This window comes from Narcine bancroftii, chromosome 6 (genome assembly GCF_036971445.1).
Source record: "Narcine bancroftii isolate sNarBan1 chromosome 6, sNarBan1.hap1, whole genome shotgun sequence".
In the NCBI taxonomy this organism is placed as follows: Eukaryota; Metazoa; Chordata; class Chondrichthyes; order Torpediniformes; family Narcinidae; genus Narcine; species Narcine bancroftii.
The window spans coordinates 13,091,620-13,109,770 of NC_091474.1; the positions used below are offsets into that span (position 1 = coordinate 13,091,620).

Below are 18,151 nucleotides of genomic sequence, written 5' to 3' on the forward strand. Positions count from 1 at the left end.
AAGTACAACATAGTGTGGAGGGATTGATCTTCATGACCCGAAGAGCTGTTAATTCACCAGAACTACCGCACATTGCAACTTGCAAAATATTCTTTTCACTTCATCTAGATATTTCTCATTCCAACATAATTAATAAACTAAACTTTTTTCAATAAATAGGTCACACCATAGTTCCTTACAGTAATGTTGATGGAAACTGGAATATGTTGTCATTCCAAGAATGATGGTTTATTTTAAAAAAATGGCAGATGCTGGTGTGTAGTGCTGAAGAAACTCAGCAGGTTACGCAGCATCCATGGGAAGTCAAAGGCAGTCGATGCTTTGGGCCTGAACCCTTCCTCAGGGGTGCATAAAATCAGGCAGACACCTGAAGAAAAATGGGGACGGGGAGGAGCACAGGTGTTCCAACCACCTGCCAACCACCCATTTTCTATTCCCCTTTAACATAATCATGGTTGAAGTGACCCAATTAGTTGGGATAATAATTGGCAAAAACACCCCTCTGGCTATGAATCCAACTCATGAATTTCTTGGCAAGGTTTTTGGCTGGCTGTCATCTCCTGCAATGTTTTTTGACTATCCAGATACTCCCTTGTGTTTCCAGTATTTTCTATTTTTTATAACTAATTATAACAAATTGTTGTAAAATATTTGATTGTATGAATTGATAAATCATGAGTATCTATCAGATTTTTTGTTGTTGTTGAACTTTAACTGTTCTTGCAGTTATTTTTGAGTTCACTTCCTTGTAAACACAATCAGAAGCAAATGTTGGTCAGCGTGGGAAAACAAGCCAGTGATTTGGGGCAGCTGGTAGAATAAGATCAGTTATGTTCATGCTTTTTTTTAATCATTAAAAAAGAATGATGTTAGTGATATGCCATAAGCAAGGACCAGACTTATATATTCTATAGGCTTTTATTAACAGAAGAAGCCACCTCTACTGATCAGTGGGATAAATTGCACCATCTGTTATAGCAGGAGAGTGGGGCTAATCTACAGTCATAACCAATAGCAAGCAGTCACCAGAATACATTACATCACTACAGTCAGGATTTCAGAATTTCAGAAAGTCACCAAGGTTAAGCCCATATCATGATGTGAGGTATTTCACTTCTCCCAGGATAAAGTACAATTAATGATGAGGGTAAGGGAATTGTGCATTACTTATTAAACTGTTTATAGATTCAACATTATGTCTGTAGGGCTAGTGCTCTGTGGTGAGAGCATATGGGAGGTTGCTGGGAAACTCCAAGCCTCCCTGATGCCTACATCTATGCCAGGAGCAGCACCTTAGGGGCCATAATAAGGAACTGGCACTGCGGCTTGATGACCTACTGCTCTTTAGGGAGAATAAAACGATAATAGACAGGAGCTACCAGGAGTTAGTAGAGAGCACCTCTGTGGCCATCCCCCTCAGCAATTGGTATATCATCCTGGATAGTATTAATGAGGATGACCTGACAGAGGACAACCATGGTGACCAGTGATACAGAAGGTGAAGAAGCATACAGTTGTGATCAGTGATTCTATTATGAGGTGGATGGAAAAGAGATTCTGCGGATCTGATAAAGACATTCGGTGTTGCCTCCTAGGTGCCATCCACGGGATGTCTCCAATTGGGTCCAAAACATTCTGGGGAGAGAGGGTGAACAGCCATAAATCTTGGTACATGTTGTTACCAAAGGCATAGGAAAGATAAGTATGGATGTCCTGAAGGGAGAATACAAGGAATTAGGAAGGAGCTTAGAAGCAGGATCTCCAGCGTGGTCATCTCAGAATTATTCCCTGTGCCTTGTGCGAGTGACAGCAAAAGTAGTGAGATCAGGCAGATAAATGTGTGGCTGAGAAAATGGTGCAGAGGGCACTGAGATCTCTTTTGGGGAAGGTACGACCTATACAAAAAGGATGGAATACATCTGAAAGAGGTCCAGTATCCTGGCACAATTCCATTACAGTGCTAGCGACCTGGGTTCGAAGCCGGTGCTGTCTAAGGAATTTGTCTGTTTTTCCCGCGTCTTTCTCTCACCCTTCAAAAATGCAAGGGGGTTGTGGTTTAATTGGTGTATTTGGGGGACACAAACTAATGGGCATGAAGGAATGCTACAATGCTGCACATCTAAATTCCCCAATGCCCACCCTAAATTTAACAGTCTTCTACTATAAAAATTAAGAATGAGTGATATCCGGGAGTACTCTTTGCATGTTAGAAATCAAGTAATTACAACTAAAATACTGATGTATTTCAACAACATCAAAAATTAGAGTTCTTTATAATCTTGTGGCTTCTCAAATATTTGAAGGGATAGAACAACATGGCCAGGCTTTCACAATTAAATCCTTTACGAGATTACAAATACTCCTGAGAAACCAGAACAGTACCCCAAAGCCAAACTGGAATCATTCCTTTGATTCTCAGAGTGGAGGGTAGGTGTAGGGGGTGAAATGGGAAGAGGAGGAGTATATCAGGTGAGAATTGTCAGGCCACACTAAAATATGAACAAGGAAACAGTTTCTCCCTTTTCCTGGCATGTAGTTGGAGCTCTTTTGAAAAGTCAGGGTCTCAGTCAGATGATGTGAAACACAAAAGTCTGCATACGCTGTGATTGTAATATTTCCACGGGAGGAAATCAGCCAGTCTCACAGTGTCTAGAGGAGGTAAAGATATACTATTGACATTCTGAGCCTGAGCCATTCTTCAATGTAGAGCGTAAAGCAGGCACGTGGTTGAATTAAATGAAAGGGCAGAGGGAGGAGTACAGACCACCGGACAAAAGGTGTTAATTGGTTATGGATAGGAAGACAGGAGAGAGGAAAGGTGAAAATTGACTGGGGGAGGTGCAGTTGGCTCTGTGAATGCAGAGCTGGGGGAAAGGAGACAGAAGGGAAAGGGAAGAGAGAGGGACAGAGAACAAGAGAGAAGAGGTCATTGGGATTGAGGGGGAAATGGAAACTGGAGGTCAGTGTTAATGGCATCTGGTTGGAGGGTGCTAAGACAGAATATGAAGTGTTGTTCCTCCAATTTGCAGGTGGTGCCAGTCTGAGAACATGGACAGATTTGAGGCAGGGAATTGAAATGGCAGGCCACTGGGAGATCCCTGCTATTGCAACAGACAGAGTTGAGGTGCTCAACAAAGGGAGACCACAACGCGAGCACTGGATGAAGTAGATGCTCCCTGCAGATTCGCAAGAAGTGTTGCTTCACTTGGAAGGATAGTTTTGGACCCTGAAAGGTGGTGAGAGAGGAGGTGTGAGCGTAAGTACAGCATCTCCCATGGTTACAGGGGTAGATACCAAGGGAGCGGTGGGAAGGGAGGAGTGGACGAGGGAGTCATGGAAGGAGAGGTCCCTGCAGAAGGCGGAGATGAGAGCTGAAAGGAAGATGTGCTTTGTGGTGGGTTCACGTGGCAGAAATGGTGGAGGATGATATGTTGGATGTGGCGGCTGGTGGGGTGGCAGGTGAGGACAAGGGAAACCCTGCCCTTGTTGCATGTGATGGGGGAGGGGGCCAGGGCAGATGCGGGTAATGGAGAACATACGAGTGAGGAACAAGTTGATGGTGGTAGAGGGGAATCCATGTTTTTTGAAGAAAGAAGACATCTCGGATGATCTGGCATGGAAGTCCTTGCCCTGCGAGCAAAGTGTCAATCAGATGATGCTTGCTGGAGATAATGGGGAAATTATACGCTGGTTCTTTGAGGATGTGAACTTCACTTGTTACCTTGCTGAGGTGGTCAGTAGCTCAGTGAGGGAAGTACAGAAAGACAATGCTGGAGATACTCAGCTGCTCCTTTATAAAGCAACGGTAAAAATACATAACTGACGACTTGAGCTTCAGTCCTTCATCAAAGTATGGAAAAATGTCAGCAGGCATCCCAACAAAAGAGGTGTGATCGCAAAGGCAGGAGGTGATAGGTGGAGAAGAGAGGGAGGGAGGGAGGGGACAGCAGTGATCAAGGGGAGGAGGGATGGCTGGGTGAAGGGAGGGAGGAGACCAGTGCAGGAAGTGACTTCAAACTGGCTGTGAGTGAGCAGGAGATTTCTGAGGAGTCCAGATAAAAAACTGATCCAACTGCACAGTGCAAACTTCAAGCATTTGGGCCTAAAAATGGCAATGAGGAGCTTAAAGAATATATAATAATATATTATATTATATTATAATTATATTATAATAGAACATTACAGCCTGGTACAGGCCCTTGTGCTGACCAATATAAACCTACTCAACAAACTAAACTCCCTACCTCACACACATAATCCTCTATTTCTCTTGCATCCATGTGCCTGTCCAAGAGTCTTTTAAATGTCCCGATTGGACCAGCCTCTTCCACCATCCCCGGTAAAGCATTCCAGACACCCATGATTCTCTGTGTAATAAAACTTACTCCTGATGTCTCCCCTAAACTTTCCTCCTTTCACTTTGTGCAGTTGCCCTCTGGTGTTTGCACTTTGCAACTGAGGAATGACCTCAATTTGCCATAAGTTCAAAAGCACCTCTCTGTTTTAGGTGGACATGCTGCTTTTCAATGGCCCGGACAACCTGGAACATGTTTCTCTGAATGAAAATAGGTTGGCTGAGTTGCCCTGTCCCATCTCTACACCTTTACCATCAGGAGTTTTAAATTTGTAATCACCCAATTAAAGAATGGATGGCCACCAACTGAAGTTTTTTCTTCAGAGAGACTAAATAAATAACATTAGTTTCTGATGCTTGGCAAAGGTAATGCTATCTATGTGATATATTTTGCTTGCACCAATGGGCTAATTAAAGGAAGATTAGTGTTCAGTTTTCACAATGTCAGTTCAGTTAAGTACTTCATTAGGTCTAAATAACTGAACTTGCATGCTCAAATATTTCTCTTTATGTGGAGAGTGCTATTATTTATTTAAAGCAATAGATTATGGCTCACAGAGTGAAGAATATCTGGGGATGCTCAACAAGCTTCTTAAAATGTTCATGTTCCTTCTTGTTCATCAGTAATACTGATTAGAAATGTTTATCCTTAGGTTCTGTCTTTGCTCCATTTACGTCTCTCTCCAATAATTCTCAGCTGCAAATAGCTTTCTGCCATTAAAGAATTCTCATGCTTTTTAAATTACATGAAAATAAATCATTCATTTCCTGCTCAATTCTCAACATCTGTGGAATAAGATTGCCATTTATAATTTTTTTAGGCAATTCGTTATCAAAAAATAGGAGTGCCAAACTCCATCCAGATTGTCTTGAGTTCTTCCAGCCATGGGTCACTGGCACAGATACAGTTTCTGTCTGGAACAGACATGGAATGCAGAACAGCACAATGCAGGAACAGGCCCTCCAACCAACATGTCTGTGCTAAACACCAAGGCTGGTGCTTACACTTGATAAGTATTCTCTCCATCCCCTCCATATTCATGTATCCATCTGGAAACCTCTCGAATGCTACTATTGTATCAGGTTCCCACCATGCCTCTGATCATTTCAGACCCTGACTACTGTGCAAGACATTGGCCATTCATATCTCCCTTAAACCTTCTCCCCCACCTCCACCCTAAGTCAGTGGTTCTCAACATTTTTCTTTCCACTATAGTATTCCCTATGCCATAGGAGCTTTGTGATTAGTAAGGAATTGCTAAAGATAGTATGTAGGTAGGAAGAAAAGTTTGAAATCCACTGTTTTAATCGAACCTAATTGACTCATTATGTGCCCTATTTCATAACTCCAAAGGAAATGGGCCAATGACCATATTTCTCAAGCAAAATATTTTAGTAACAATTGAGTATAGAGCAGTGATTCTCAACCTTCCCTTCCCACTCACATCCCACCTTAAACAATCCCTCACTAATCACAGACACCTATGGCATAGGGATTACTTAAAATAGTTTGTGAGTGGAAAGAAAAAGGTTGAGAACCACTGCCCGAAATGCATGTCCTCTGGTGTGTGACACCTTTATCCTGGAGAAAAGATTTAGACTATCCATCCTTCTTTGGCATCAAGATAGTTTACTCTAGTAACAATGAAAGCTGTTGGCATTCTTATTTCTTTTCAGGATCAGGAACGACAAAATTCAGAAGTGATTTTTAACAAAATCTTTGAAGCATGATTCCCGATCAAAGTGATTCCACGTAAAAGCCTCAAAAGTCTGCTTGCTGAAGTGTTTGGGAGAGAAATGATACATGGAGAGGCAATGCAGAATAATTTTAACCTCCCAATGTACAATATATGTCAGGCAGAGAACATGGGACAAGAAAACAGGGTTTCAGTGATAAATTAGGTACATCAGGAGTGCTGCTTATTAGATCAGCATTTGCTCTCAAGGTCACACTGCACTTTCATATCAATGAAATTTTTTGAATTGCGTTAGAGTTTGTAATAGGTCCAAGTGATGATTTTTGACTTTTGTCAAATGATCGTTTTAATGTCAATTTTTAAATTTTGATTTGCTTTATTGACCAGTATCCATTTAGAAACATGAGCTTACTATGTAACCTGATTCAAGGCCCATTCCTCTCCAAACAATATACCTGTCTAAAGGAATAATTTGAGTATTTTTGCCTATTTCCATGTTCAGGTCACTGAAATGGTGAATATTTTAAGCTGGTATGAACACCTCACCGCTTCAGAAGTATTTGATGCAAACTTGGGTGCAAGATATTTATTTCCATCATGAAGTGAAGGAGAAGCATTAAAAAAATATCTGGGTAGATATTCTCTATTGCATCCTAACAATGAACTCACACTACATTACCCTCATCATGTTGTTTATCTTTTTTTCCAGATTTTTTTCAGTCTATGTACAATATCACTTCAGTAAGTTTAGTCACATCACCTTCGCTGGGGTTTCCCATTCCATGTTAATTCCTATTATTAAAACTGTCCATTGCGAAGAAATTGATTCTGGTACATGTTAGATTTTGAACTATTTGTTATCCAGTTAGCAATGAATTTTTATGATACATTTGATCGGATTACTTACTGCAAGGATGAGCAAGTACTCTAACTTCATCGATAGCAATGTATCCAGGATGGCCTTTTGAAGCAACTGATTCAAAGATAACCTGAAATGGGAAAAAAAAAGATTGGTGATTAATAAATTCAGTCCTTAATATGAAATAAAATTAGATGGTTAAAATTGGTTAATAACTTATTTCCATATTAACTGTTACCTGAACATATTGATAAATAAACCAAGCTTCTTCTACAGAAAGTTCTTTGGGTTTTTTTGAATGTCATGATTTTATTTGCAAAATTTTACGTCCTGCATAAATGATTTACACTTGATTATTGGGGTAGCTACTTTAATGATTGGAACTGACATATTTTGAAAAAAAGCAAATAACATTTTTTTCCCTCCCTTTCCCCCAGGATCTGCAACTCCAGTCAATTATTTATCTGTAATTCACCACTGTTTATTTTCCTTTGATCCATTTCAGTTGCTACCCTTACCCAGCAGAAATCTGTTCATCTCAGGTCCTCAATATTTTACTTAACCAAAGATACAAAGCATGGATTTAGGTGCCGAACTCCAGAATTCCCCAACACTTGTGGGAAATTAACTTTGTATCTTTTTTATGCAAATTGTTTAGTTCTAATTTTATACACATTTTTTCTTTTTATTGATTTCCACTAATACGAAATAGATCCTTTGTATTAACCCTTCAAAATTCTTTATTATGCTAGTGCAGCCATTCTCAACGGGGGCCCCCAGGGCCAAGAGCATTTTTAAGAAGGGCCACGAACTGAAATCATTCATTTTTAAAAAATGTTTTTTTTATGTAGTAGGTAGGAGAGAAGAACGGAAGAAATCAACTCAACTCTTCTGCTTCCACAATCAGAATCAGGATTTATTGTCATGAACATGTCAAGAAATTTCTTGTTTTGTGGCATTGTTACAGTGAAAATATTACTTTAAATTATATTTCAAAATATAAAACAGTGCAAAAACAATAGGAAATGTGTGATAATGTCTGTGGTTCATTGTCCATTCACAAATCTAATGACAAAGGGGGAAAAGCTGTCCTTGTGCAGCTGGGTGTTTGTCTTCAGCCTAGTACCTCTTTCCTGATGGTCGCAGTGAGAAGAGGGCATGTCCTGGGTAGTGGGGGGGGGGGGGGTCCCTTAAGGAAAGAGGCTCCTTTCTTAAGAAACCCCCTCTTGTAGATGGGCATCAGTCACTCTCAATGGAGTGAGGACCGATGCCCATTATGTTGCTGTCCGAGATAACATCTCTCTGGAATATTTTCCTGTCCTGTGCGTCGGCACCTCCATATCCAACAATGATGCAACCAATCAGAATGCTCTCCACATTAAACCTGTATAAATTTTCGAGGTTCTCTGGTGACCTACTGGATCTCCTGAACTCCTCATGAGATATAGTCACTGGTAAGCAAAGGAAAGGGGTCTCATAAACTTTGAGCAGAGTCCTAAGCCAGGCCATAGCCAAAAATAAGGGTGAGAATGACAGTGTAGGAGAACCTTATGCATTCTTGTGCCACCAATACGAAACAATGACAAACTTGTTCATGAAACACATGACTGACGCAGATGCTGGAAACTGGAACAAAAAAACAATCAGCTGGAGGCATTCGGTGGGTTAAGCAGCATCAGTGAGAGTACAGGAATGGCTGATGCTTGGAGTCAGAACCCTTCATCCAGCTTGGCCAGGCAAGCCCCAATAATTTAACCCCTTAAGGCCTGGTAATAATTCATTAATATGGTCATACTCAATCTCATCATCAAATCAGATTGAATAAAATCATAATTTTAGGCTTTCCTGCCTCTTGTTTTAAATACAATCATCAGTAATCAGTCATTTAACAATTCAAAATCACCACCAATAGAAAAGAGCATTCGAAGGATTTATACAACTCAAAAAAATAGTTGTTAGAATATTGAATCAGCATGAAATAGACCATTCTGAAAAGATAAACAATATTTCCTTTAATGAGAAAGATATATGAAGGTATAGGAAATCTTTCGTAAGCCGAAATAGCGTAAAGTGAGGACCCATTCATTACTCTTGGATGCTATTTCTATAAAAGCTAAAACCCATTCAAATCCTTTTGTAAAAGTGAACACAGCTTTCTTCGTAAAAGCAAATGTTCATAATTCGAGTATTGGTAAAGTGGAGTATACCTGTATTTTGAAATAGATGGCTCTCAGGATTCCTAAAGAGAACAAATCTTCTGGTGGATAACCATTACACCTGTCTGCAAAATAACACAATATTGAAACTAGCCTAACATGCCCAATATTTAGACATACCGTAATATCCAAAATTACCCATTACTCATACTTTCTGAACACTTAATTACCTTAATACTCGAAAGGCACAAGCACCTATATCAGTGATTAATGATCACTATATATATATATATATATATATATATATATATACATATATATATATATATATTTATATAGGAGCAGAAGTAGGCCCATGAGTCCGCTCTGCCATTCTAATAATATGCTGATCCATCCACCCATTCAGCCACACTTCCCAGCTTTCTCCCCATAACCCTTGATGTCCTGACTAATCAAATAACTGTCGATCTCTGCCTTAAATACTCCCAACGAGCTATTTCCACAGCTGCCTGTGGCAACAAATTCCACAGATTCACGACCTTCTGAGTAAAGAAATGTTTCTGCATCTCTGTTTCAAAATTGATGCCGTTTATCCTGAAGTTATATCCTCTTGTCCTCGAATCCCTAACCATGGGAAGCATCCTTATCCAAACCTTTCACCATTTGAAAAGCATTTATGAGGCACCCTTCATCTTTCTGTACTCCAATTCATACAGTCCAAGAGCCATCAATTGCTCCTCATATCCTCACCTTTTTATTCCTGGTACATTCTATTAAATCTTCTCGGAACCCTCTTCAACAGTTATTTCTCAAATAAGGCATCCAAAACTGTACACAATACTCCAAGTGAGGTCTCAGCAGTGCTTTATAGAGTCTCATGTTACACCCCTGTTTTTATATGTTATTTCTCGAGAAATGGACGCTAACGTAACATTTGCCTTCTTCACCACTGACTCAATCGAGAGGTCAAACTTCAGGGCATCCTGCACGAGGATTCCCAGGTCCCTTTGCCACTCCAAATTTTGAATTTTATCCCCATCGAGAAAAGACTATTTCTTCTACCAAAGTGCTTTCTAATATTATATTTCATCTGTGACCTCTTTGCCCATTCTCCTAATCTATCCAAGTCACTCTGCAGCCTTTTAGAATCCACAGAAGCACCTGCCCTACCACCTATCTTGTTATCAATCTGCAAGCCTTCTATTCCATAATTCAAATCACTTAAATACAACATAAAAATAAGCTGCCCCAACATGACCCCTGTGAAACACCACTGGCAACCTGGGGCCAACCAAAAGAGGATCCCCTTGTTTCCTGCCAATCAGCTATTGGTCATTTAAAGCAGGTCACCTGATAACCCTTAATGCCTGATAAGAAGATTCCATGGACTGGCAGACTTAGACTGATGATTGTGAAGGCAGCTGAAAAGGCATTAGGAAGTGGATGCATTGAATTCTGCCAAGATAGCTACCAGGGTGCTTGGATTGTGCCATTCCCATTTGAGTTTGTGAGAGATGAGTAACACTGATCTAAAAGAAAAGTGAGGATTGTGAGAGATGAGTAAAACTGATATAAAAATATGAAGATGAGAAACTAGTATAGATATATGTGTAATGAATAAAGTCAGTATGAACAGGATAAGAATAGATATTAGAATGTAGGAAGCCAGTCAGTCTGAGTAAGATAAGGGTCTTCTAGCCCTAGATAGAATTAGCAGGTTTTGCATATGTAATTAGTAAGCCCTAGACAGTATTAGCAAGTTCTACATATGAAGAGGTTGTAGCCCTGAGAGTTGGGAAGGTGTAAATTAGAACAAAGACAGGTTTGTGAATAAGGACAATAAGGATAATGACATGATGAGACACAGACAGGATACCCCCTGGTCCTCCAAGTTCACAGAAACAGCACATAGGCAGACAGGATTGTCTAATGCCAAACCCATCCAGGAGGCAGAAGAATGCAAGGGGGATGGTATTCCTATACTGAGATAAACTGTATAAAAGTTGGGTGAGCCCCAGTGTATGTGTGTATTCCCAGGGTAAGGGGAAGCACCCAACTTTGCATTATTGTATAATAAATGTTCTTTGTTCTCAATTTTTGTCTCGAGCAATTTCTGTGAAGGTACTTCTGTTTCTAACAAGTTCAAATCGAAGGTCTGTCCTTTTTGGCTTGCAAAGTACCCAAATTATTGGGGTTGGTTTGGCAGGACTTAAATGTGGGAATCTCTAATAAACTAAGGCTAACTTTATTTTGAAACAATATTTCTTCTCAGAACGTTAGGTAAGATTATTGCTTTTATTAACTTGTTCCTCATCCACAACATCTTTGAAGCCTGCATGATGCTTTCCTCATCCACTTTTACTCTGATCAGGAAGGAAAGTTTGCACTATAACAGATGAAGCTTATAACACAGCAAGATCCCTTTTTTTTAAATCATGTAATAAAACAGTTGTAATATTACACAAGATTTGCTTGAGTCTACCATAAGCCAGACAGATTTCCCATCAGCAGGAATTGCCTCTTACAGTCAGAGAAAGCAATGTTAACAAATGAAATGTGCGCAAATGTTACACTCTGTTGATGGATTACATTTACTCTCATATCTATTTACCTGATAGAAGTTTGGCCAAAATGTACTGATGGCCAACTCTGTCTTAATCCAGCCTTCAGTAACTATACCAGACACATTCCATACAGGATTTCCTCGAGGTCCTCCATTGACTTTCACATAGACATTCAAGGCCCCTGGGCTGGATCTATCCTTGCTTGACAGAAAATAATGAAAGTCGATGCAGTGCGTGTCATTCTCTTTTAATATGGGCAACATCAGATGAGCCTTCTGTCCTGATATTAGTCCAGAGCTGTTAACCATCATAAAGGTTCCTAGAAGTTAAAAAAATATTTTAGTAGAATCTTGAAATATTGATGCATTACACTTTTAATTATTTGTCAATCTTGTTTTGTTTGAATTTGTTAGATAAGCAGATAAAATGAAGGCACATTGATATAATAACAACTGAACCCCTCATTGTTTCACTTTAGTTTTGGAGTAATAATTTTCCAATTTTGTCAAAAATATGCAAAAGGACATTCCAAGTATAACACACAGCAGCAAAAAGATTGCTCTTATATTTTAAAAGTTTATTGCCATGGATCAGTGCGGAATAGCTATAGATACAAAAGGATAAAGCCATTTCATTCTGCAAATTCATGCTTTCAATGGCCATGGAATGACCAAAGTCCGATTGTTTGAAAATGTATTCAAAATGACATTCATTTCCCCTTATTAGCATGTAGACAACATTTTATTTTTTAACTTGCTTTTGATGTTGAAATCTCTTATTGCCACCACTGATATTATCTATTCATTTTCATCAACTTTGTATCATAAAGGTAATATTACACATATTCCCTCATGTCTGCTTGAACAACAAAGACTCATTTCTAAATTACATCTGTTGTGATAAGGTCAGTTCACTAATGTACCGAGAAACCGCAGCATAAATAAGAGGCAAAATGCTGAAGGTAGAAATATAACTGGAATGTTCTTCAAAAGAAAAATATTATTCTTAATAATTCATGTTTATTGCACTTGTTCCCAACACATAATTATGCTGTTAAGAAACAAACATGATGCTCAAATATTACAAAAACAATCAGTTCACAGATTTCACATAATGATTTATCTCACATTCTCATATAAAGTGCATTACTAATTTTGACCTTTGATTCTGTAAAAGAGATTTATTTCAAGAGATATAGTCAGGAGAAATATATTTCCAGTTACGTATGGCATATTTTCAAAGCTTTCTGGAAAATACGTCAACTTGCACTATTCATTTCACTTTAACAACTGCTTTACCACCACAGTCAATATGAATGAATATTTAAAAGGTACAATTTTCTCTTATCAACCTCCCCATTGGCTCTGTTGATTAATTTCATTAATAAACGACCATCAGAACTGTGTAATGAAATCTTGAATCCAAGACCAAGTTAATTGTATTTTGCCTTTCTCATTATTGACTAAATTATACCAGGCTTTCTGCATAAATCTTTAAAATAATAAACCAAAATATAGTTATTAGGACAGCAAGTAGAATTTTTAATTACACCTGTCGATAGGAATTAGTTTTCTAACTTTCAACATTTGGAAAAGTAAAGTGGAATAATGGATCTAATTTGCTCTGGATGTCCCGCAGCACCTTTTGGGAAACATCGTGTTGCCACCAGAATATTAATACAGTACGTTCATAGAGTGATGGAAATTACAACATGTAACAGGAGAGCATTCACCTAATTCCGTATTCAGCCCCTGAACTGATGCCACCTTTTCACTTCTTTTATCTTGAGCTAAATTAATTAGAATGCCATTCAACTACATATTAACATCAAACTTCAAACATTCCAAATGTACCAATTCTGTATTCTGACAATTATCTCTGTTGTATCTAATTACACAGTAATATTGTTGCAAAATCTGCTCATTTTAACACAAAATAAATGATTAAACTACTTTTATTCAAGTAGATTTAGTGGTCTAAAGAAAGATAAACTCTATCAAGCACCTTTTGGTTCAAATTATTTCATTGACGCATCATCCATAATGTAATTGGCAACACTCTAAAAAGGTTGCTGAATAAAGTTGACTGTCCCACAGCCCCCTCTCCAGTTCAGGACAGTCGACCAGCATGGGCGTGCCTTCATTCTATTGCTAATTAAAGCCTATCAGTTTGACATAACTTCTAGTCTTTTGGAGATATTGATGGTGCGTCAATTTGGTGCTGCAATAGCCTGCAACCAAAATGTTACCTGTCACCTTGTGACCCAAGAATTATTCACTGATTGATAAACATTGTGCAAGGATACCAGTTCAGTGAAAAATAAAGTCAGGCACATCAATGATGGTCATGAGGGTTTATTGCCATATACATTAGTACAAAGCACTGAAATTCTTGCCTGTTACAGCTATACGGGTACGTGCAATAAGCTAACAAAAATAATTAAAAATTAATTACCACACAAGAGAGTAAAAAGATAATAAATGAGAAAAAAGATAGAGAAACATTCAATGTTCCAGTTAGTGCACATAAAATATGATGCTACAATGGTGCAGACAGATCTTTGGTGGTCCTGGATTAATGGTATGGCTCGGGTTGTACGAGGAGGTTCAAAAGAATGATAGCTATTGAAAAAAAGTGTGTTCTTGAAACTAAAGGTGCAGGACGTCAGATTTCTATCCTTCTGCCTGAAGGCAGCAGTGAGAAACGATTGTGACCTATTTGATGGGAGTTCTTTACGGTTGGCTGCCTTCTTGAGGCAGTGCCTCACAGCTGGTGCCTGTGATGGACTTGGCTAAGTTCATCCTTTTCTGCAGTCTTCTGCATTCCTGGACTCCATTTAAATGGATGATAAAAAGCTAGACAAAGGGCTTGATTTGGAGGAATAATTTACAGAAGGGGGAAGTGGATTAGTTTATGGATAGAACTAGATAGCTCAATGCCCAGGCAAAAGCATATTATAGAAGGCAGTACGAACACTTTGAACGATTACATTAGATTAAATGCGTGATAAACAGCAGATTGAACTCAACAATAATTCTGTAACTGGAGATAAGAACCTCACCACATTGAATTAAAAGACCTGGGTTCAAGTCTGCTTATCCATAAGGAGTTTATATGTTCTCCGCTTGGCTGCGTGGGTTTCTCTCACCCTCCAAAAACATAAGGGAGTTTGTAGGTTAATTGGGGTATTTGCGTGGCACAAGCTCATTGGCTGGAAGGGTCTGCTATCATGGTTCATGTCTAAAAAAATTATTTTGCTTTTTATTCTGCTTGCTCCACTCTAGAGTAGCTTTATTGTTTATCTTGCCAGGACAGTAGGCCCAGTCCAGCAGTCCGCACATGCTGCTTGATGCAGTTCTGGTCGCAGGATTTGAAACAAGAAAAACAAAAGCTTACTTGTGCCAAGTTCAATTTATTGTCATCTGATTGTACGTATTTATATAAAACCTGGCATAACAGCTCATCTCCAGACCATAGTGCAAATACAAGACACACAATACATCCTACATACAAACCACATATATAGGGTCCTCCTTCATGTTTGAGACAAAGACACTTTTTTTCCTTAGTTTGTCCTCATGCTCTGCAGTTTTAAATTTGTAATCAAACAATTCATGTGTCATTAAAGTCCACATTCCAGATTTTATTCAAGATTATTTGTTTACATTTTGGTTTGATCATGTAGAAATTGCAGCACTTTTTATACATTTTCCCTTCATTTCTGTGGTGACCAAGCAAAGGAAGGCCAGATTTGTCTTCCTGAAAACAAAATGGAATAAATGCAAATCAGCCATTTGCTGCTTGATCAGTTGAAAGTCTTCATAAAGATGAGCTAATTATGTAACAGCAGACTCCAAGAGTTAGTAAAACATTGTCTCAACAAAGCTGGAGAAACTGTGGTTGCATGACTGAAAATCATATCAATGCAACATGAAGCAATTTTGTACAAGTTTCGGAGAGGTTAGAACAATCATGGGCTGGTCTGCACTCTGGCGATAGTGGACGATTTTTAAGGATTCACTATATCAACCATAAACTTACAGTAGCAATCATTCCTCACTCCCCTCAATATCCCTGCAGGTGACGTATCATCCTGGCTTGGAGGTTTACTGCAGTTCCTTTCTTGTTCATATACTGCAGGCAAGCATTTTTGGTAGAAAAGGCATTCAAAAGAAGGTTTATGGTCTCCTTTGCAGGGCTGCAAGGAAGCTAGAAATAATTGTGAAACAGGAAAGTCTGCAGATGCTGTGATTGTAGTTAAAACACAGAAGTGCCGGAGGAATTCAGCTGGTCTCAGAGCATCGATAGAAGGTAAAGATAAACAGTGTTACCAATTTTTCAGGCCTGACCCTTCCTCAAGGCTCCGAATGATTGGGAATATCTCTTTATTTCTTATGGGTGTAGTGAGACAGGCTGAGTTCCTCCAGCATTTCTGTGAGCTGGAAATAATTGTCAGTCAGAGCTACAATGGACAAATGCAACAAGTGAAGATGAAGGAAAATTTGTCCATCACCTTTCTTGAATTTTGTTTGCAGCTGATGCCTGGCCTTTCATGTTCACCAATGTTCCCAGAGAAGGCATTTGGTCAGTGCAATGAAATCACTTCACAGTGATGAGTGTTGACCAATTTTGAAATACTGTACCATTCCTTTCATGAATTTACACTGACTGAAACCAAATAACCTATTTACAGATTATAAAAATATTTTTAAGCATCAAGTTCTGCAAAGACAAGTACCTTTGTGTGCTTGGGTGCAATTTGTTTTAGGCTCATGACTGGCCACATCATTTGCCTGGACTTAAACTTCACATGGAGCAGATAGAAATGTCAAGCAAGGATCAAAGGAATTTTTTGGGCTCAAACTCTAACTTAACAATTTGACCGTGTATCCTTTGGTATTGGAAGTGAGCAATGAACTGAAAATGAGAAAAGTTAACATTCTGGTTGGAAGCCACAGTTTCTCCAGCTTTGTTGAGACAATGTTTTACTAACTCTTGGAGTCTGCTGTTACATAATTAGCTCATCTTTATGAAGACTTTCAACTGATCAAGCAGTAAATGGCTGATTTGCATTTATTCCATTTTGTTTTCAGGAAGACAAATCTGGCCTTCCATTGCTTTGTCACCACAGAAATGAAGGGAAAATGTATAAAAAGTGCTGCAATTTCTACATGATCAAACCAAAATGTAAACAAATAATCTTGAATAAAATCTGGAATGTGGACTTTAATGACACATGAATTGTTTGATTACAAATTTAAAACTGCAGAGCATGAGGACAAACTAAGGAAATTCAGTCATTGATGCTCATGCAAACAGACACATTTGTGAAATGTATCTGTAGCTTTTTCCAATGATTGATTAATCTGTTGAACATTGCTGAGAAATGTCTAAAATAATGAGAAATGCATATCCTGACTATCTCTGCAATTAACTGCCTGCCAATGTTGTCATAATTTGACATTTCAATGACACATACGCTATCCTCACATTTCACCTGGGCATATGTGGAGTTTTCTGCTCTGACACAGAACTCAAAAGTTTCATTGCCCTTGTCAATTTCAATCCTGCTTTTATTTTCCCATGGACCATTTCTGTGCCTCACTTTCCTTGATTGATGTTGCTATTTGCATCTAATGTCTTAAGTTAGCAACAAAATCTAATACAAGGCCATAGACTCCATTGCTATATCATCTAGTCTTTACTCGGTATGTCAATAGTCTGTGCTGCTGTGGAGGGTGTGGGAGCACTGGAGGCAAATCCACAGATACTCAGTGTCTCTGAAGGGACTCCTTTTTGCTTCTCTTTCTCTTAATGTTAGGACCACCAGACAATGCTCATATTGAGTCTTTGTTTGCCTTATGACAGCCACAAGTCAGAAATCATGCAAATTTAATTTTTTGTATTATGTGACAATAAAAAGAATCTCGAACCATCATATTTTATGAAGTAATTCCATTTCTGTGACCTTCAATGAGATGCCATTACCAGGGTCACCTTGCCCTGCATGATAGCATTCTACAAGGATCATTCTCCCTACAACTCCTTGGTTCACTGTTCTATCTCCATCACTTTGGATCCATCACTTATCTTTTTTTAATGTGCCTTGTATTCATTGAAGATAAAATAATAAATAGGTATTATACTATGGTTCAGACTGTAATGCCAGAAATATTCACAAGAAAAGCATGCATTTTACTTCTCAAAGTAAATTCACTTTCAGGACCACAATGGGAACAGATGATTATATTTTAGTATGGTAGCCAGGGTTATTGTCATGCTTTATAACAGAAAAAAGAACAATCGATTGTTTATGAAACAAGAAAAATAAATGTAATCAAGGTATAACATTGATTATATTTTTTAACATAGAAATTAAGTCAGTTTCAACAGATGGCAAGAACCCTATTTGTTCAAAGTTTGATCAAAGACAGAAAAGGTTTGTACATGGCATGGTAGTTTCTTCACTAAAGTGACTACAGAGTACATTTTAATTGTAAATGCTTATGTTTTCTCAATTA

General features: G+C 38.6%; 1 protein-coding gene across 25 annotated transcripts in view; it reads right to left on the minus strand.

Moving 5' to 3' along the window:
• Positions 1–18,151, minus strand: part of ptprt (protein tyrosine phosphatase receptor type T) — a 1,055,968-nt gene that overhangs the window by 612,003 nt on the left and 425,814 nt on the right. For all 25 annotated transcript variants that reach the window (XR_011339907.1, XR_011339906.1, XR_011339908.1 and 22 more), the window contains 2 exons: positions 11,678–11,949; positions 6,959–7,040 (listed from right to left, as the gene is read on the minus strand). Coding sequence is in view for 21 of the 25 variants with exons in the window: in XM_069884025.1 (XP_069740126.1) it covers positions 6,959–7,040; positions 11,678–11,949 (354 nt within the window). In the remaining 4 variants the exon portion in view is untranslated. The remainder of the gene's footprint in view (positions 1–6,958; positions 7,041–11,677; positions 11,950–18,151) is intronic.